This window comes from Thalassophryne amazonica, chromosome 1 (genome assembly GCF_902500255.1).
Source record: "Thalassophryne amazonica chromosome 1, fThaAma1.1, whole genome shotgun sequence".
Classification (NCBI taxonomy): Eukaryota; Metazoa; Chordata; class Actinopteri; order Batrachoidiformes; family Batrachoididae; genus Thalassophryne; species Thalassophryne amazonica.
In genome coordinates this window covers 162,550,265-162,572,378 of record NC_047103.1, presented here as the reverse complement: position 1 = coordinate 162,572,378, position 22,114 = coordinate 162,550,265, and the positions used below count along the sequence as shown (strand labels likewise).

Below are 22,114 nucleotides of genomic sequence, written 5' to 3'. Positions count from 1 at the left end.
AAAAACTACTGCACGGATTTTTATGAAATTTTCACCACAGATAGATATTAGGCCATGGAAGACTCCATTAAATTTTGGAGGTACTTGTGCTCTCTGAGCGCAGCTCTAGTTTTAAACTTTGCGCAAATAACCATTTCCACAGTGCAGTTAAGGACTATTGGTTACATTGTGAGGCAACGTTGGCTACATTCTGGCCATGTGGTGTGCTTCTCTGGATGGGAACCAGCTTACAGGCACCTCAGTGTTGAGGACCCCAACAGCTGGAGAAGACCAAGGACACGCGCACATTTCACCCGGCTCCAGCAGCTGTATTGTGATTTTTGGGTCGATGGGGTTCTTCCTCAGTGGTTGCCACCCGGGACCAGGGAGATCCAGTAATGTGGTGGATGTGTTAATTGCTGTGTTGTCTGCAGAAGCCTGAAACAAAGAAATTCTGTCCATTAGTTCCTGGTATTATTGACCAAGTAATATAATTATTCTATTGAAGCAGAGTAGGAGATATATCTAAGGTTTTGACACAAATAAATCAAGGACTTATTCTCAGCATTACACTTGCAACAGTTTTACCTTGCTTTAGAAACATGATGTTTTTTCTAGGAAATGATATTTCTACCTTTACAAAAATGTACAACTGTGTGTTAGTATGAAGCACAAGCAAACTGACAAAATACAAGGTTATTTCTTTAACATTCAACATTAAATGATAATGCTAAATATCAATGTCACACAAAATTGATGAAAAAAGAGCTATTTTGGGGGAAAATTTCGTGCATATCTCTGGAACCGTGTGGAATTTTTCCATGAAATTTTCAGTACCTGTCAAAGAGACTGTAGACAACTCAGATAAATCTGGATGGTGCTAAATAAAATAATGGCTTGTTCATGACAAATGCAATGCAAATCAGCAGTTAGGCTTCATTATTTTTGAACTACGCCAGCTGAGACCAACCATCATGTGACAAAAATTCTGCAAATTTATGACTGAACTGCACTGTGGAGCAGAAAGGAGAGAGAGAGATACAGCCAAGAGAGAAAGAAGAACAGAATCATACGTACAGTAGTATATGTATAGTAGTGATGGGCAGTACACCGATGTCCTCATCACAGGTGTAATACTCTGTTTTGTCAACACTGTGAGTAATCAGTTCTTGCCCCGTAATAGTACAGAACTCCCACCAGTCCACACACAAAAAAAAATAATGCTAACGAAATGACAAGAAAAATGAAACATCCATGAATTTGCAGATCAGTGATCATTTCTGTTGAGTTACATTTATCTGTATATGTAAGTAAGTCCCTTGTTTTCACTTGGGGTCAGCACAGCAGATCCAGCATGGTTCTGCATGTTGATTTGGCTCAACTTACATGCCGGATGCCCTTCCTGATGCAGCTCACCATTGCATGGAGATGTGGCAGGGCAGGAGTGGGGTTTGAACCAGGAACCTTCTGCACTGAAACCAAGCGCACTACTCACTTGGCCACCACCCCTGTCTATATTTAAAATGTGATTACGTTGAATGAACCAGCAGTTTTGTGCTGTTGTCTGTGCTTCATACTTGTTAATTAAACAAAGTCACGGACCTTTTTAAATCTCTGAAAATCTTTGGCTCATGAAGTTTTTCATCCAGATTTTAACTTTGAAGGAGCATATTTGAAAATATAGAATCCAGCTTAAAATTTTGTTTGCAAAACCACTAAGACTGTGATTTCATACAGTTACTGTACAAAAAGTGAAAAATCCGGTGATATTAGTTTTTGGTCTTATCGCTCACCTGCACGGGAACCGTGACCGGAAGGTTGCAGCACACACTCCGTCCTCAACTCCTGATATCTCTGGCATGAAAAGTGGATGTTGACATGTGGCGAGCTGAACACAAGGAGGTCAAGGCTGACGGGCATCTGACAAAGCTCTAGGAAACTATAAACGTGTTCATATCTGGCAGGAGTCTGTGTGAGCTTTTCCCATGTTGTGCTGATCAGCATGCCAATTTCCCACTGAGACACAGATGAGCCGTGTCGACGCGCTGTTCCAGAAACGGCAACATGTACAACCTAAAATATATAGTTCACCCACTAGTTTCTGCAAAACATACGCTTGATTCTAGCGGCTCTGAAATATTTCCAGCAACAGTAGCTCGTGCATGCAGCTGCAGTGTTCTGAACCAACAGGCAGCTTTTTGGCCAGACTGAAATAATTGTGAAAAATTGTATCAATTCTGATTTGCTGACAGCAAAAAAGTCAGCTGTGGTAGTCTTTTCTCATCCATCTGCCTTGTTTTCATCGTAGGTATCGGTGAAATTCTTCTGTTTAGTTCTGTAGGAAATAAAACATCTTCTCTGAGTGGTTCATGATGAACATGCTGTGAGAGTGGAAGCCTAACGTTGCTTTGTTGTTGCTAGGCTCTGACCGACGTGCTGTCTCGTGTGGTGGAGGAAAACCGACGGCGAGAGTCCAAGTTCCGCCCCAGCTGCGTTCGCCTGCAGTGCCTTCGATGCAGGTCAGAGTTCACGCTTCAGGGAGCATCAAGCGAAGAAGAGGAGGGTGAAAGAGCTCATAAAAGAGTGGTTGCTATGCTACCAGAAGGAGCTGACCAATGGGATGGAAACCATCCTGAGTCGGTGTGTGACGACAGAGCAGGTAAGAAAGAATGAGTTTTAATTAATGCAAAGTTGCAGTGCTTGTGATGAGTAAGAATCTTCTCTAGATTAGATTAGATAGAACTTTAGTAATCCCTTGGAAAGACTCCCTCAGGGAAGTTGAGGTTCCAGCAGAAACAGGGTAAGAAGCACACAGAGTATCAAAAATAGATGTAAAAAACAATTTGCAACATGTAAATAAAACTATAAATACCAGAAATGCTGTTCGCTGCAGGTTACTGCTGTTCCTCTCCTTCCTGTCCCATGTCTTCCTGTTACTCCTTCTCCCTCTGAGTGAATAGCCATTTTGCTTTTTTGAAAGTGACAGTGTGTAGGATTTAGGGGTGTTTATCAGTAACAAATTGATTATCACAAGAGAAGGCAAGGGAGAAATGAAAATATGAAGGAAAACAAAATCCTGTCTGGGGACAGTGTAATGCAGTCGACAACCTCACCACCAGATGGCAACAAGTCTGACACACTGTCATTCCCAGTAAAATAAATATTTCAGCACAGGATGAGTGTGAACAAACACACTAATTCCTTGATTCTACCATATAGTATACCCGTGTGCAAACATCATATTTATTTATTTTACAAACCATCACATTTTTACATTATAGTGCATCCAGGAAGTGATGACGGTGCTGCACTTTTTCCACATTTTGTTATCTTACAGCCTTATTCTAAAATGGAAGAAATTCATTTTTTCCCCTCAAAATTCTACACACAATATCCTATAATGACAATGTGTTTTTTTTTTTTTTTGGAAATTCATTATAAATTGAAAAAAAAACAACTAAGAAATCATATGTACATAAGTATTCACAGCCTTTGACATGAAGCTCAAAATTGAGCTTCACTGATCATCCTTGAGATGTTTCCACAACTTAATTGGAGTCCACCTGGGGTAAATTCAGTTGATAAGACATGATTTGGAAAGACACACACCTGTCTACATATAAGGTCCCACAGTTGACAGTGCACAAAAATTCAGTAAGGTATATCTTATATATTATGTTCCAATTCTAAGGTGGAACTATGCCAGTATACAAAGGTATATCTAAATATCTAAGGGGAGTAAAATAGGAGAGTAGAAAAGAGTAGAGTAGAGCCATGTAGGTGCCTGGTCTTGAGAACCAGGGATGGTAGGTTAAATGTCAAGGCATGCCAGGGCGCAAACAAAACATGAAGTCAAAAGAACTGTCTATAGACCTCTGAGACAGGATTGTCTAGAGGCATACATCTGGGGAAGGGTACAGAAACATTTATGCTACTTTGAAGGTCCCAATGAACACAGTGGCCTCCATCATCCATAAATGGAAGAAGTTAGGATTCACCAGGATGCTTCCTAGAGCAGGTCACCGTCTAAACTGGGGGATTGTGGGAGAATATGGCAGCCTGCCTGGAATTTGCCAAAAGGCATCTGAAGGACTCTCCATCCATCCATCTTCTACCGCTTAGTCCAATTAAGGGTCGCGGGAGGCTGGAGCCTATCCCAGCAGTCATAGCAGGACAATGACCCTAAACATACAGCCGAGATATCAAAGGAGTGGCTTCAGGACAACTCTGTGAATGTGGTCTGTGGTTCAGACCTGAATCAGATTGAACATCTCTGGAGAGATTTTGAAATGGCTGTGCACCGATGCTCCCCATCCAACCTGATGGAGCTTGAGTGGTGCTGCAAAGAGGAATGGACAAAACTGCCCAAAGATAGGTGCACCAAGCTTGTGGCATCATATTCAAGAAGACTTGGGGTTGTAATTGTTGCCAAAGGTGCATCAACAAAATATTGAGCAAAGGGTGTGAATAGTTTTGTAGATGCAATTTCTTAGTTTTTATTATTACTGTTAATAAATTTGCAAAAATAATAAATAAAATTGTCCATCTTGTCATTATGGAGTGTTGTGAGTAGAATTTTGAGGGGGAAAAAAAAATCAGTTTACTCCATTTTGAAATAAGGCTGTAACATAAAATGTGGAAAAAGTAAAGCACTGTGAATATTTTCTAGATGTGCTGTATTGATTGAATGTCAAATCCCTCATGCGAGTCTCATGCCTATCTGGTTGCACTGACAGGATCAAGTCCCAGTTTATGGGTCCTCCTCAGAGTAGAAGCAAATAGTGTGATGTAGTGATTATTTGAATAATGATCCACGTATAAATATCACATATCCACTATGAAGAAGCCTCTATGTGCCTCTAAGTACCTCACATGTGCCAGGTATCAGCCTCTAATGATCCACGACTGACCTGTCTTTTGAGCCCCGTCCAGCCTCGACTGGCTCGTGCCGCCACATATGATCTATGTCAAACCACATATGATCTGTTCTGTACTGCTTCTTGCTGGCTTTATTTCTTCTGCGGCTTACCGTCATTTTGACACCGTGAGCCAACTTTTAACTTTGTGTTCATCCGATATTGTCTGCAAAATCGCTCTTTTGGCGTTCTGCGTAAATGCTTGTCTTGAGTGCGAGTCATTGCGCCAGTGCGCACACAGCGGAGCTCATCTGAGCCATTGATAAATCTATCAAAAACCTAGTTTTACAGCTGCTTATGAAGAAGAAATGAACATGCAACTGTTTTACCAAGCTATTACAATATAAACATTACAAATAATTACCTTTTTAGGCTGTTCCAAATATGTTCTCCACCTCCTGCAGCACACAAGAGAAAGAGGGGGAAAAAAGGGTCTAAATGAAATGGTCCTCCGTCATTCCAGAAGCAGTTAGTGATGTTTTAAACAGCCAAACTCTGACAGAAAGCTATTAATCTGCTACAAAATAATTATTTTATATACAGTGTCCAGCGTACAAAGCAGGTGAGATTGTCACGGCGAAGTGTGTGAGAGGGCTGAGCCAAAATAGACTGTCCTGGTCTCGTAGCTGCCAGGTTCTCAGATAATGGGCTTTTAACAGCCTTGTCCTCACGACAAACATGCCTCTAAAATCCTCATTTGTCCTCTTAGTACCTCGTACACAAACTGCCCCACGCTGTTGTTGCTAAATTTTAAACTTCTTGAAATTAGCGCCACGCTCAGAGATGAGCCTCGTTATCTGAATATTCTGCCTCTAACAGCCCCTATTTTCCCATGTTTATTGGATAACTGGACTCGTACCCCAAAAAAAAACAAACATGCTGCGTGGCTCATTATTCATCCTTCATTATTCGGTGGGACCAGGGCTTAAGTCATTTTTTTGTGCAGTGTGGCCTTGACAGCATGTTCCTGATGTTACCTTGACTGCCAGGGTAGCAAGTTAGAAATTTTTACTTTGTCTTTCATTCTGTAAATGCTTCACTTTGTGTGATTCATCCCTCATATCGAGTCATGCAGTCTCACATGAGTCTTGCCTCATGTAATCTAGACCATCCTTAAAAATGAAGGGCAATTTCCAAAGTTCCGCCTAACAACTTGTCATATTTTTGCTAAAATGGTTATTAAATGACGTCAAACCATTCCAAGGCTCTTTGATGATCAGAATTTTTTTCCCCCAAAATAGGCTTCAGTGGCGCATCCCAGGAGTTATCAGCTCTCTGTTATTTCCGTCGAGTTCCCACCTCTGTAATCTGGAGCATGCAGATCATACACTTCACTCCGGCAGTGATCGGACCAAACCTGACATTATGACTGGTTCCAGCACGCACAGGCACCACACGGGCTTTGTTCAGCAGATGTTTTGGAATTTCTAAGAGCCACGGTCCTCTGTTGGTGCACTTAGTCCCCCCACTCTGTTCAAATTTCAGACAACACATACCTTTTGTCATTTGCACGTGTCTGAAGGAAGACATGTTTACTCAAAGATCAGGAATTCACTGCCTGGAGATTTAAAACATTCTTCACGTGAAACCTGTAACAAGATGACTGTGGGCTCGACAGACATGGTGTGTGTGTGTGTGTGTGAGAGAATATACAGTGCTGTGCAAATGTTTTAGGTATATATGATGCATCATGAATGTATTAAACATGATGAAAACCTGATAAATATTCATAAATTAAATGTGTGATTCTTTCAACTCTAATGTTAATCTGTATGAAATCTGGGTTCTGTTTATGTGTGATTTCTTTTTTTTTTTTCTTTTTTTTTTCTTTTTTTTGGTATTTAAGTCACACCAGAGTATAAGTCGCAGGACCTCAAAAACTATTTTCAGAAAAACCCGACTTAAAGTTAAGAGTAATTGTGTTTTACAATAATTTTAATGTTACACGATCATTTGCATCTGGGGTTTGTGTGGTATTCTATTGGCCAGTACACTTCCAAATAATTTTTTATTATTATTAATATGTATATGTCGCATGAATGAGCAAAGCTCTTCAGCATCTCACCTTGTCATTTTGGTCCTTCAGACTTTTTTTTTTTCAGTAAATGCTTCTGGAGAGCATTAGCATGGCTAAAAATCTTCAGGTTCTACACCCCTCTTAATCCCCTGCCACTTTAAGCATTTTTTAAAATCTAGATGTAAATTCATATTCAAACTTTTTAGCTAGTTGACAGTAGGGCTATGCAATATGGCCAAATTAGCTGAACCTTCAAATCTTCATTTTAAGAAAAACCTCCTCTGCATCACTCCATCGAGAAGCTGTATTTTAGATTTTGAATTAAACTTATACCAAGTTGTAGATATTTGCTGTTAGTTGAACTAGGAGTCTGTGGTTCAGACGATGTCTTCAGATTCAAATCTGGCTCAAACCTTTTTCTTAGGTGGATTAGAACCTTTTTGTGGAACACAGCACCAACTACTGTACAGGAGGTACCTAGCAGTCAGTATGTGTCACCGATTTCAAGATGGCTCTTTTCAACCAGATGTTCGGTGTTGTGACATGTCAATCATCTGGGTGGCATCTGGGGTGCCCAAGCAGATTTCAGGGGAGTCCAGTGCAACTCAGCTACACCGTTGCCAGGAAGTGTTCAACATTTGACATTTCCTGTTTCACTGTGGACTCAAGATTTAGCACTTCCTGTTTGTCTCAACATACCACTGAATTCCTGCGGGATCCCACAAGATCTCGTATATAATAAAACCAGGAAGTGTTCAATATTTGACTTTTTTTTCTTTAATTATTTAATGAGACAAACAAAAAGTTACACAGAAACCTTATACAACAGCAAAAACATACCAAAGAACAGGTTAGTTAAAAAAAAAACTGATCAAACCTGGGGGGATTATAAAAATAATAATAATAATAAAAAAAAAAATGATTTCCAAAGTTAAACACATTTGACATTTCCTCTTTCACTCTGGACTCAAAATTTGGCACTTCCTCTTTCAGTCTCAACTTGCCACTGAATTCCCGCAAGATCCCATGAGATCTCATATACTGTCAATCCAGGAAGTGTTCAGCATTTGACATTTCCTGCTTCACTGTGGACACAAAATTTGGCACTTCCTGTTTGGGACTCAGTGTACCATGAGTGAGCTTTGCAGCGCTTTGCTCATATTGTCAAAACATAGCTCACAAATTCACTTTTGCTGGAACTGATGTGCCATTAAACAGGGTGGAGGATAAACACTACTTTTGTTGTAACTGTGGGATGCCTAAAACAGTTGCACTGTGTGTGTGTGGGGGGGGGGGGGGAGACGTACACAGTAAAATATGTATACAATTACAAGATGTTTTGACATTGAGGATACCCAGAGATGAAGCATTTCACGTGTATTTTGATCCATTCTTTCTGCAAACACATCTCTAGTTGTGCAACAGCATGGTGTTCTCATTGCATTTTTCATTTAATAATTCTTGAAACGGTCTGTATTAGGGCAGGTCAACACTGCAGGCAGGCCAGTGCAGTATCCAAATCCTCTTCCTCTGTAGCCATGACTTTGTATTGTGTGCAGAAAGTGCTTTTGCATTGTCTTGTTTAAAAATGCACGGATGTCCCAGGAAAGAGTTCCATCTTGAACACGGCATATGTTGCTCTAAAATCTCTGTACGTTTCTGCCTTAATGCCACATCACAGAACTTTAAACTACCTTTGGCAAGGACGGCACCACAATGCTATACCGTGACAAACCCTGGCTTTTGGGCGTGTTGCTGATAACAGTCTGGATGGTTATTTTTGTCTTTTGTCCAGAGCACATGGCGTCCATTTCTTCCAAAAACAGATCTGGAGTACTGATACTGGTAGTGACCATAATACAGGTATCCGCTGTGTGATAGTCCAAGCCAGATACCTCTGAGCCCAGACAAGTGGCCACTGCTACTGGATAAGTTAACATAAGGCTTTTTTGCTTTGGCACAGTAAAATTTTAAGTGGTATTTATGAATGTAAGTCTGTTTGATAAAGGATTCCCAAAGCAATTCCTTGCCCATGTGGTTATATCAGCTATTGATGAATGACTGTTCTTGATTCAGTGATGTCTGAGGGATCAGGTGTAATTTGTGTTCAGCTTTGGCTTTGTCCTTGCCATTTATGCACTAGAATTCATTTAGTTTCCCTGAATTGTTTGATATTATGCACTGTAGAGGAGGTAATATGCAAATCCCTTCCCATCTTTCTTTCAGGAACATTGTTTTTAAACATTTCATTAATTTTCTCACACATTTGTTGACAAATGGGAGATCCTCTCCCCATCTTGTGCTCCTCAAAGACTCAGCCTTTTGTGGCTCCTGCTTTTGCACACCTCTGCCAAATAGTGCATCGCTCATCTTTGGAGTGCACACCTCTACCAAAGGTCAACAGAATATTGAGGTGCTGTTCTGAAGCACTGAAAAAGCTTTTAGATATTACAGAGTGACACTAATATGTCCCAAAATATATAATTGGCTTGGTCTGGAGCTGTATATTGATCATGCGTAATTGCAATTTTGGGAAATCGCTTGTGAGACAAATAACCGTGGTTTTGCTCCCCACTGCCCCCCACCCCCACCCCTTTTGAGTTCCTGACAGCAAATTGAAATGCCACAAAAATAAAATGACTACTAACTTCTAAAAAAAAAGTTTCTCCTCTTACTCCAGCCAACATTTTGTTCATGTTTTATGCAAATTAGTTTGATTTCCACTAAAAGTAAAAAAAAAAAAAAAAAAAAAAAAAAAAATATTGCAACCATTCCCAATATTTAATTTTTTTTTTCTCTTTTAGGAAACTGTAGAACATGTGCAGCTTGTGGAAGTGACCACGTAGTCCAGATAGCTGATCAGTCACCTCTCTGCAGCAGTACCCCCATCCAGCATTCACAGAGGCCGGACACTGAGGATGATCAGATTGACGCAATTGAGAGAGCTCAGAGCAACAATAAGGTCTCTCCAGTCATCAAACTATTTATTTCAGTCTTTTTATTCTCTGATGATTAAGTGTTTGCCAGAGGGGTGGGGTTGTGTTTTCCTGTGTGTTTCTGTGTTTTCTAGTCTATTAATGGCATCTGTCTGTCTTTTGAAGCAATTAAAATGCACTCATCTTTAAGTAACTGTAATTAAATTTGGATGTTTTTGAGCAGGGGTGGGCACGAAGAGCCTCGGCGGCATGTGTTTTCCTTTCAAATGATCACCTGAGAGGTTGAGGGGAGGAGCCCATGACTAACACCCCCTGCTGAGGGGGGTTGTTTGTCAGGAAAACCTGCACTATCTTAGCCTTCATGGCACACTAGTGCCCCCTCTCCTTTTGATTTTAATGTCTTACCCCTGTTTTTGGAGGTCAACTGGTGCAGGGATGCGGGGGGGGCTTTTCACAATGCTCATTTTTACCTTCTATTGAATGTCCTGGGACTTATACCAGTGCAACTTGTATACAGAAAAAAATCACTATTATTAATAATGATTATAGAAGCATTTTCATATTATTAATTGGATTAATAATAAGAAGATGCTCATCAGTCTGAAGAAGACAAACGTCATGGCGCAGGGCACAGTTCTTCCCCCTAACATTGACATTAATGGGTACAGCCTGGAAGTCGTGGAGCACTTCATATACCTTTGGTCAACCATCTCTAACTCACTCTTCATTGATGCAGAGATGAACAGCAGGATTGTCAAGGTAGCAGCAGTTATAGCAAGACTTAGCCACAGAGTTTGGAACAATTCCAGCCTCACTGAGAAGACAAAACTGCATGTCTACCAGACCTACGTGCTCAGCATACTCCGCTGCGGTGGCAAGACATGGAGCGCCTATGCAAGACATGAGAAAAAGCTTGACAGCTGCCATCGGAAGTGCCTTATACGAATTCTGCACATGGAATGGCAGGACAAAGTGCACAACACAGAGGTCTTGGAGCGTGCCAACATTGACAGCATGTTCACCATTCTTGGCAAAAGGCACCTTCTTTGGCTTGGCTATGTCAGGAGAATGGATCCAGGTTGCATTCCTAAAGATCTCCTGTATGGTGAGCTGGCAGAGGGCACTCGTTTGGCTGGTCAACCACGTCTGTGTTTCAAGGACGTCTGCGAGAAGGCAATGAAAACATGTAGCATCAATGTCAACACGTGGGAGCAGCGTGCAGAGGACCGTGCAGCCTGGCGCCTTACTGTAAGGACAGGTGCACAGAGGGCTGAGCAGGAAAGTAACAAAGGCCTTGCTGAGCAACAAGCTGGGAGGAATGAGTGACAGCGGCAGCCTCAGCAGGCATCACAGTACACATGCAACAAATGCAGCAGAGATTGTCACCCGCACATTGGACTGATAAGTCATTCATGCAGGTGTAGATAGAAACAAAAGACAAAAATTTCCTGTATATTTGTATTGTCAACTGTGTTGGTAGCATGGACCAAGCAGGTGGTCACCCTTTTGAATCTGGTCTGCTTGAGGTTTCTTCCGTAAATCATCAGATGGAGTTATTCCTTACCACTGTCACCTGTGTTCTTGCTCTAGGGGTTGGTAAGGTTAGACCTTACTTTGTGTGAAACGCCTTGAGGCAGCTTTGTTGTGATTTGACGCTATATATAAATGAAACAAATTGAAAATGATTGGAGAAAATGTATAAAAACAAGCAAGCAAACAAACAAACAAAAAAAACCAAAGTGGATGCTACATCATCATCTCCCGCAGATGGACAGATTCCAAGATGAAGAATAATAATTATTTACAGAGATTTCCATGGACTCAATGCACTCAACAAAATAAACTCCAATATTACAACAACGTCATTAATAAAAGTACACCTCAACAGTACACAAAAATCACAGCCTAAAGAGCTCATTAAAAAAATTGAAATGTCCTCAAATTTTTATTGTAGTGTTTCCAACACTGTGTGCCAGCAGTCTGTTGTCATCTGTGTCAAATAGCATCCAGTATGTTGTCCATCACACATTTATTTTCCCATTTTGCTTATTTTTGGAATTTAAAAATCTTTGTGGTACACACCACAGGCTGAGGGCTTCCTGCATAAATCCACTCTTCTCCATTTATGTCCATCTGATGATTCCTTTTGTCCAAACATATCAAAGAACATCCAGTATGTTGCCCATCACACATTTGTCCATCTTGCTTATTTTTATAATTTAAAAGTCCTTATGTTAAGTAGCAGTGCACACTGTGGTGCGTACATGCCACTGAGTTCCTGTCCCTTGTGGAACTCACCCCCATAGAAATGCTGTTAAAAAGTGAGTTCCACATGTACAAAACAATGTGGCTAAACTCCGAAAAATATGGTAATCTTTTACTTGACCAAAGGTTAATGGGATGAAATTACAGCTAGAACATTTCAGAAAAATAAATAAATCAAACTGCGTTTCAAATATCTGTTTAACAATAAGCTGCAAATCTAAATTTTAAATTGAAATCGTTTTAACATATAGACTCTAAATCAATTCTCCCAAAGACCAAATGTTATGTTTTTCTGCAATAATATTTGAAACGCAATCATCATTTTTCTTCTTTCTCACATCAGGTTGACTGCACAGATGTCAGTGTTTCCAGTAGTCCCATCGTGGAAGCTGCCACCACTTCAGACGATCCAACCACATCTTTTGTCACTGCCAGAGGAAGCTCCTTCTTTATCGGGGATGGCGAAGGTGATACATGGCCTGTGCATGACCTCACTTCCATCTCGAAGTCTCAAAGTAAAGAGGAACTGGCTGGAAGCTACCACTACACCACCATCAATGACACACCACCTGAAGTCCAGTATGCTGGAAGATCCAGTCCGAATGGTAGGTGTGTCCATGTAAGACTTGTCTAATTAGATAATATCCCCCAAGCCAAAACCAATTTCCAGCATATGTTTATGATAAAACACAAAAGCCATGGGGTGATATTTTCTGAAGGGCTTCCAGGATTTGAGCTGCTTTTCCCAAAGATGTATTTAAGGCTTAACTGAAGTTGAGCAGACATGGGGATCTTGTGTATAATATTTGGTACTGAAATCCTCCGAAAAGCGCTCCGTCTTTGTGAAAAGCATCCGATTTTCTGTCTCTCCTCCCGTCTCTCTGCCATTTTTAGATGAACCACATGGTAAGTGTGCTGTGAGACAGATTGGAGTCATTACTGGAAGTGATGGGAGAGGAATGAAGCCCTGAGAGAGAGAGGGCTGAGTCGTAATAATAGCTTTCTGTGTCTTTTCTTGTTTTATAATTCCGTAACTGCAGTGTCAATACCGTGTAATTTGTCCTGCTGAAACCGCAGCTCACACTGGCAGCTTCTTAGACCCAAAGCACTGACACAGATTTTTATTTTATTTTATTGTAATTTAGTTTGGGGTAGTTGGGGATGGCGCAGTACGCCTGTTGTTGTTTGTTGCTTTAATTTTCTTCTTGTTTTGAAGGCGACGTTTGTGCTGAATCTGCATTTTTGCTGTGGTTCTTTTGAAGGTTCAGAGGCCTTTTATAATCCCAGCTCTGTTTGCACTCTCTTTTAATGAAAGAAGCAGGGGTTGTTTTGTTTTCTGTAAGCCTGAACCCAGTCATTTTTCATGAGCTGTAACCATTCATCAATCTTTAAGTGGCATTTGTGGTGGCCACTTATTGGTTACTGCTGGAATCCCCCCCCCCCCCCCCCCCCCCCCCCCAAAAAAAAAATCCCTGTGTGATGGTTGGTAGCTGCAGTCAGGCTGCCAAAAGCATGTTCTATGCTTCACTCCGCTAATATTGGTCACCAGGTCTCTTAAATTAAAAGGGTCTGGACTGTAGCTCAAATCCAATTTTGCAAAAGTACTACCACTTTAAAGCCAGGTTTTAGAAGACCAGGGTCAGTGTTTCCCCCATTACTATTATAGGCCTGGTGGCCCGCCAGGCCAACAAGAACCCCCACCAGACCAGAACTCAAGGGCTTTTAACAAAAGTTGTCAGACATCAGAATCTCACCTCTACACGAGTGACACAGTGGGTCCAGTCTGAATCTGTGTCTTCCCTGGGCATATGTTTTATGCTGGATCCAGACACAGCTGCAGATCCACAAGGAGAATGGGTATTGAACCAGAACCTTCTCACCATGACGTCAGTGCTCGCTGCTGTTCCATTGTGTTGCCCTTCTACCTGTTTGTGTGGACTGAATTTATTGTTTTTCACTCTATATATAATGTGTCTTACATGTGTGTGTCCGTGTCCCCGCAGCCCATATATGGATGAACAGGTGTTTGACCTGGGTGGACAAATGAACACTTCCATTTTTACTGACTAGCTCAGCTAACAGGCTAACCTCTGCTCAGGTGTTTATTTATTAAATCATATTTTGGGGGGCTGAGCAGTGGTTCTAATAACAGTTTTGATTTGGTGTGGGCATTAAAAGGAATGACTTGTTTGTTTCTGCAGTAATCAAGGATTAATGACCTAACGTCATGAAGCTACCGCTCGCTGGTAAAACTGCTCACACCGTTAGCATCCTGAGCCCGGGTTTCATAAAGCAGTCTATTCTTTTAGTCTACTGAGCTTACTTAGTCGACTAAGGTTAGTCGCCCAACATTATCCGTCTAATCTCCGTTTCACATCAGTGGCTAAACTTGTAAATTAGCCGTCTTACGTTAGTCGCCGATTTTTACGGTCATAGCAGCCCTCTGGAGTGCTGTTGCCACGAAATGCCTCCAATGCTTGACAGTTTTGTTTACTTCCGGGTTGGTCTGTCTGCTACAAACATGGCCGAGTCCACCGCAGCAGAGGAGAGGCGCTCCAAACCTCGTGATCCGTAAACCTCTCCAGTGTATTATTCCGGTTCCAGAACACCTGCTCCTGCCACAAGTCTCTCCTTTTGTCATCCTCCATCAAGTGGTGGTACAGGATAGCCATTTTTTTTGAGGTAACACACAGAGGTTTTGTTGACTAAAATAATATTAGCCTCCTCTGTACCAGGCTAAAAGCTTTAGTCGGATAGATAAGCGCTTTGTGCAGTGACTGTTGTCAAAAGATGAGTCGACTAAACAAGATTAGACCCCTTTATGAAACTGGGCCCAGAATTACATCACACGGTGATTTCTTTCAACACAAATCCTGACTCTCTCTTCCTCACATGCACACACTCACACATATACGTATCTTAGATGGTTCGTTCAGAGACTCAACCGCATGACAACCTATATTATTATAGATATTTGAAATGAAATGCTCAATAAAAGAAGGGCCTTCACAGTAGCAGCCTCTGATCGACCACAGAGATGACACACGAGCTGTCACTCAAAGTGGCCACACCTCTAATGTGATTAGATAACTGGGTTTTAGCGAATGTGATAGTGAACACGATGATAATGATGTTTGAAAGACAATAAAGGCATATTTGAATGACACCGCTGGCTTTGATCTTGGATGTGTTTTGATCGAAATAGTTTTTCTTTTTTCTTTTTTTTTTCATCTTGCTTAGGCAGACTTTTGAGTATGTACACTCAAAGATGATGACAATAACCTTTTGTTTTCCCACAAATATATGACAGCACCCAACTGAATTGTGTTTGTAGACCTTCTATGTGAGGGCTACGAGGCAGTGGACCATCGGCTGAAGCTGTTTCTGGATGTGGAGATCTTTGAGGAGGAAGAGGAGCTTCACTCTTTTCTTCAGGTTTGGACGCTACATCATCACATCCACAATTCACTGGAGGTGTTTTTCTGGCAGGAAACACAGTTGTTTTGTGATTGTTCCTGACTTTAACACTCATGGATGTTGCTCGCTTTGCGTCAGACAGATTTTAGCCATTCTACTCCGTGCTACGTCTTGCATAGCTGCTTTGATTAGCTGCTAATACGAGTAAGCGATGAATCGTGGAAGTTGCTCAGAGAAAGAGCCTGTTGGTTTTCTCTGTCAGCCACCTGGATAAAGACCCAGGATTTGAGCAGTACCGAGAAAGCCACAGCTGGAAATAGCACGACTTGCTCCATTTATTTTAGTTGTGTTTATGTTCTGGCAGCCGTTGACCTTTTTTCACTTGTTGTTTTGAATAAAACGGAGAAATAAATCTGCCTGCAGGTTTTGAGTTTACACCTCTAAAGAGCTTGTGAAAATGCTTAAAGGTTGTGGTGAAAATGCAGGCTGCTTACTGAGATTTCCATTTGCATACATTTAAAAATGTAGTCCCCCTTTGGTTTTCCACAAAATGTGCTTCCTGTTGAACTGTAGTCATTATAAAGTACCTTTCGTTATGTGGTATGCCAGAAAATTACAGCTAATTTTACTGTTGGCAACATACTTGTTTTGGGTGGATTCGGTGAGATCTTCTGCACGATGTGGAGGAGGAAGCACATTTGTGTCTTATTTTGGTAAACAAAGTTAAAAACATAACTTATTTTACTATTGAATCATAACAGACAGGCTTGTGTGTGTGTCCAGCACATATCTAGCAAAATGTTTTGTATGAAATCTTTAATCCAAAGGTCTTCCCAATGGAATCTCTGGTTGCTGATGATTAGTATCTGTGTCCAACACTTATTTTATATGGCGTGACAGGAAATGCCATGACGTATTTTTGCTGTAACATGAATTTTGATCATGTTGGAGATATGAATGTGAATCCTTTATTTAAATACCAAGGAACAATTTGTATTGGTGCCAAAGAAAGTCCTTTTTTCTGACTTAGTAAGTACCTTCGGCATCTCTCTTGTTTTTCACTCGGGGTCACCACAGCAGATGTGGATCTGCACGTTCATTTGGCACAATTTTACACCAGCTGCCCTTCCTGACACAACTCCATACTGGAGAGTGGGCAGGGGTGGGGTTTGAACCGGGAACCTTCCGCAATGGAAACAAGCACACTTAACTGCTTGGCCACTAATAGTAAAAATCAAAAGGGGCTCCAGCTTTAACCCTTCTGGAGCCAACACTGTCGTATATGACGGCTAAGACCAAGCTTTACTAAATTATAAATAACTTTTGAATGATATGAGATAGAAACTTACTCTTTTTGTTGCTGAAAAGTTAACTCCGCGGACTTTCGAGCCAGCCATCGGCCATCTTTGTACTCCTCACATAAGCTGTGTGATGACGTGCGCAATGTGAGTGTCCAGTCAGAATTGGTTCACCGTCACATGGTTTTCCAAAATCCAATCGTAGGGCAGATTTACCTTACGTGAAAAGCCAAAGATTGTTTTCAGGAGTGATATGTTACTAGTTGGCTCATTTGAATAGCCCCCTGGGTGCTCCAATGAGTACATACTATTAGTACATACTCAGTGTGCACTGCGCCATTACGCACAGTGAAAGTGAAAGCAGACGGAGAGCCTCTGATGACAATCTCACGTGCTCAAACAAAGAGTGTGTAACTATCAGGATTGCTCCACTAGTTTGCATGTGAATGTTACTGGATAACTTTGTTGCTTTCTCGGCGTAAAGCACTGTTTAGCATATCAATGGACAAAAAAACACATAAACCATTTTGTATGTATTGTTCAAAATGTGCATTTGTGTTTATTGTTTGAAGCTTTTTGTTGTGCAGTCTTTCACACAAGACCTCAAATTACCTTTATAAAGTGTCAAAACTATAAGTTATTATAGTTTGCTGTGTGTTTTGAATAAATGTGTGTGGAAAATTATTTTTCGCTTTATTTTTTCCTTGCCTATTTTTGATTGCAAACCTTTATTACACTTATAAAACACAACAAAAACATATATATTCTGAAAGCACAGGTTGTCCTGAAAGAAAGAGACATAAAACTTGATTGTGGGATGCAGGGAGAGCTGTTAACAGCAATAATAAAACATTTATGCCAGGCAAGTGAACTGTCCAAAAAATGCCCTCGGACCCCAGAGGATTAAGGATGCCACTTTACACGTTATTTTTACTTGAGCAAAAATGCATGTTATCCTGTTTTGTTTTCCTTCAGGTGTCGGCTGTCAAATTCGGCGAGCCAGGAGAGGTTCCTACTGTTCTGGTGGTGTCAAACCAGCGAATCTATTTCCTGAAAGTTGCATCAGAAAATCTGTGAGTAGAGCAGCTTTGCAGAAAGTTTTGTTTTTTTTTTGTTTTTTTTCTGATTGATTTTTATGTGTGATTTGTTTTAAAAACGTGCACTGTAAATCTTCTGCCCATTTAGTCAAAAGGTAAATGTTCCTGCTTGGGTTAGTCAAAAGGCGGCACCACTTCAAGGTGTTTCTGGGTCACATCTTGAACTTGTTAATGTCAGTGTTTCTGAACAGTATAGTCTTTCTCTGTACTTTTGTTCCAAAATAAGAGACTTCCATTGTTTTTAAAATAAATTCATGACATAAAATTGCTTTGGCAAGTAGTTTTATGAAGTTGTTTGGCCTGTGTTTGACCCTCGCCCGCTGGGGGAGTTCAGGAAGATTTGGACCCAGGTTGTATCTCTCCCACCCCCCCAAGATGGAGACAGTGAGGTATTTTTAATATAATGTCACAAGTTTTAGGTGAGATGTCCTGAGTGAGATTGTACTGTGACATGATTGCTCAATCATTGATTGCACAACTGAGAGCCTACACAGAAATGATTGCTCAATCCTTCTCCAAGATTTGTGGGACCTGGATTTGAATGATAGATTTAGACATATTCTGGGGAGGTGATAGTCTGGAGACCCATTTCCCATCCTGTCGGCCGTATTCCCTTTAGGTTAGAAGTTTGCATATTAAATAAAGTCATAACACACTTCGTCGACAGTCAAAATTAATTAATAAGATAATTTCCCTTGGATGAACTAAAGAGAAGTCTGTGTGTGTGTGTGGGGGGGGCAAATTAGATACAATCACTTTGTTTTGTGGGCTGGCTCAGGCTTTCTTAGGTACAAGTGAGAGGGCACCAAAGAAAAAAGTAGCGGTTGGAGAGGCAGACTTGTGACCAGAGGATCATCGGTTTGAGTCCTTGTCATATCATAAAATCACTAAGGTCTCTTGGGAAACATCCTTAATCCCAAAATTGCTTCTGGTGTGCAGCTGAAGTAGTGTGTGTGTGTGGTGGGGGGGGGGCATCACTGTAAAGCATTTTTTGAGCGTCTGCGTCAGATGGAACAAGTGCTACAGAAATGCAGTACATTTTCTGTTCATTGACAGATGGGTCGTACTGTGTCAAATCAACAGATGGGCGCAACAGGCCATCTTGCAAAAATTTCACGTACAGTAGTGTTCAGAATAATAGTAGTGCTATGTAACTAAAAAGATTAATCCAGGTTTTGAGTATATTTCTTATTGTTACATGGGAAACAAGGTAGATTCTCACAAATCCAACAAGCAAGCATTCATGATATGCACACTCTTAAGGCTATGAAATTGGGCTATTAGAAAAAAAAAAAGTAGAAAAGGGGGTGTTCACAATAATAGTAGCATCTGCTGTTGACGCTACGAACTCAGAACTTTTATGTTCAGACTGCTTTTTTAACAATCCTGTGAATCACTAAACTAGTATTTAGTTGTATAACCACAGTTTTTCATGATTTCTTCACATCTGCAAGGCATTAATTTTGTTGGTTTGGAACCAAGATTTTGCCCATTTACTAGTGTGCTTGGGGTCATTGTCTTGTTGAAACACCCATTTCAAGGGCATGTCCTCTTCAGCATAAGGCAACATGACCTCTTCAATATTTTGACATATCAAAACTGATCCATGATACCTGGTATGCGATATATAGGCCCAACACCATAGTAGGAGAAACATGCCCATATCATGATGCTTGCACCACCATGCTTCACTGTCTTCACTGTGAACTGTGGCTTGAATTCAGAGTTTGGGGGTCGTCTCACAAACTGTCTGCGGCCCTTGGACCCAAAAAGAACAATTTTACTCTCATCAGTCCACAAAATATTCCTCCATTTCTCTTTAGGCCAGTTGATGTGTTCTTTGGCAAATTGTAACCTCTTCTGCACATGTCTTTTATTTAACAGAGGAACTTGGCGGGGGATTCTTGCAAATAAATTAGCTTCACACAGGCGTCTTCTAACTGTCGCAGCACTTACAGGTAACTCCAGACTGTCTTTGATCATCCTGGAGCTGATCAATGGGTGAGCCTTTGCCATTCTGGTTATTCTTCTATCCATTTTGATGGTTGTTTTCCATTTTCTTCCATGTGTCTCTGTTTTTTTTGTCCATTTTAAAGCATTGGAGATCATTGTAGATGAACAGCCTATAATATTTTGCACCTGCGTATAAGTTTTCTCCTCTCCAATCAACTTTTTAATCAAACTATGGTGTTCTTCTGAACAATGTCTTGAACGTCCCATTTTCCTCAGGCTTTCAAAGAGAAAAGCATATTCAACAGGTGCTGGCTTCATCCTTAAATAGGGGACACCTGATTCACACCTGTTTGTTCCACAAAATTGACGAACTCACTGACTGAATGCAACACTACTATTATTGTGAACACCCCTTTTCTACTTTTTTTTTACTAATAGCCCAATTTCATAGCCTTAAGAGTGTGCATATCATGAATACTTGGTCTTGTTGGATTTGTGAGAATCTACTGAATCTACTGGTACCTTGTTTCCCATGTAACAATAAGAAATATACTCAAAACTTGCATTAATCTTTTTAGTCACATAGCACTACTATTATTCTGAACACTACTGTATGTGTTGAAAGCATGAATAGCTCACAAAAATTCTAAATTTTTAAGGTAAATTTGGCCAACACTTAGCATTTTTTGAGTTGACAAAAAAATTTAATATTTTTGACCAACAATGTAGAAATTGCTGAAGGACAGGTCAGAAGGTCATATCTTTGTAACCAGTGGCTGCAATTGCATGAAATTTGCCTTGTATGTACCCAGTTTGACATTTGTCACACTTATTTTTTTCCATGACCCTTCATGACAGCCATTTGTTGACTTGAAATTTTAGGTTTGCTGCAGTGGTCCAGTCTTCCTCCAGAATCAGACCAAACTAGAAGATGTAGCAATAATCAGACCTTATAATCACACTAGTATGCACCCTCATGGTTTCAAATGTTTTCCCGCATGTTGTCATCCACTAGACTGACGGTGGTCAGTTTGGTGGTTTCACCTTACAGCACATCTACCTGTTCTACTCCTGATTATTTAATTGTGGTGTTTCCCAGTTCCTCATTAGCTGATTACGCCTGACAGAGTTCATTAGCTGTGGATGGAGCAGTGAGAGTGGGAAAACACACATGCAGGGCAGGTGGCCTCCAGGAACTGATTTGACCAGCCCTGTCTTACAGGGTCAGAGGTCATGTAATTTACGGTCTTTCTTAAGCCATGTGACATCTTGAATTCATCAGCTTCTGACCCTAAACATTTTCTTTCCTCTCAGCCAAGACAATCTCTCTGATTGGCTGCAAAAGAGGGACAGCTACCCGCTTATGGAGCTCAGTTACCTGGAAGTGGGCCTTGGGTCTCAGAGCATCCACATGGAGTTCGGAGAAGCGGGCGAGGCCTACACGCTGCTGGTTCGGGACAGTTTGCACTGCAAACGTTACTTTGGCCTTTTGACAGGTAACATGAAACAGACAAATAAAATGTAAATGAAAAACAATATGTTTTGGGTTTCATGTGTGGGAAAGCACTTGAGTGTAGATTAGAGCTTATTGGCATCTCAAACCTACAGTACACAGCAGAGGCAAAATAATGCCCTTCTGGGACCAGACGGGGCAACATACACAACAGCACACTCAGACAGTCTGAGTGTTATTTATTTTTAAGTATAAATACTTAATATATAAAAATTAATACTGAAAATTTAACATTATGTATTTTCATATCATTGTGTTCTTACTGCCTTAAAAAACTCTTACTACATGTGCCACATGTGACGCGGCTTTCTGCACCAATGCCCACCATAGTGGGTTCTCCAGACTGAGTACATCCTGCCCAGACTAACCTGTGTGCAGACTGAGGTCGAGAAGCTGAGAGGAAAAATCTTTATTAGGCAGGGGCTCATGGAAGCTCAGGAATGTCTGGAAAAATATGGTAAATTAATTTGACAATTTCTCACTCTTAAACATCTGGAAAAGATCTTGGTGTGGAAATACGCTGAAGTTGTACAGTTTTTTTTAAAGTCTGCTGTTAGTGATATTTGTAATAATGTGAGGGTTAAAGTTATTTAACTATAATTATTTGGCCTTATTGTCACCATCAGGAAACAAAAACAGAAGTCCCCAACCCGGTCAAGAGAAACTGTTTGGCTGTGCAGTCATTTGCTGATCCAAACCCCATGAAAATGTAAATGTGTAAAG

General features: G+C 40.8%; 1 protein-coding gene across 1 annotated transcript in view; it reads left to right on the top strand.

The window, feature by feature from the left end:
- The window catches only part of stk11ip (serine/threonine kinase 11 interacting protein), an 83,594-nt gene that overhangs the window by 25,757 nt on the left and 35,723 nt on the right, over positions 1 to 22,114 (top strand). Inside the window, exons 17-22 of the mRNA XM_034178251.1 lie at positions 2,401 to 2,638; positions 9,717 to 9,874; positions 12,457 to 12,718; positions 15,448 to 15,548; positions 17,804 to 17,901; positions 21,193 to 21,374. Coding sequence (XP_034034142.1) covers positions 2,401 to 2,638; positions 9,717 to 9,874; positions 12,457 to 12,718; positions 15,448 to 15,548; positions 17,804 to 17,901; positions 21,193 to 21,374 — 1,039 coding nt within the window. The remainder of the gene's footprint in view (positions 1 to 2,400; positions 2,639 to 9,716; positions 9,875 to 12,456; positions 12,719 to 15,447; positions 15,549 to 17,803; positions 17,902 to 21,192; positions 21,375 to 22,114) is intronic.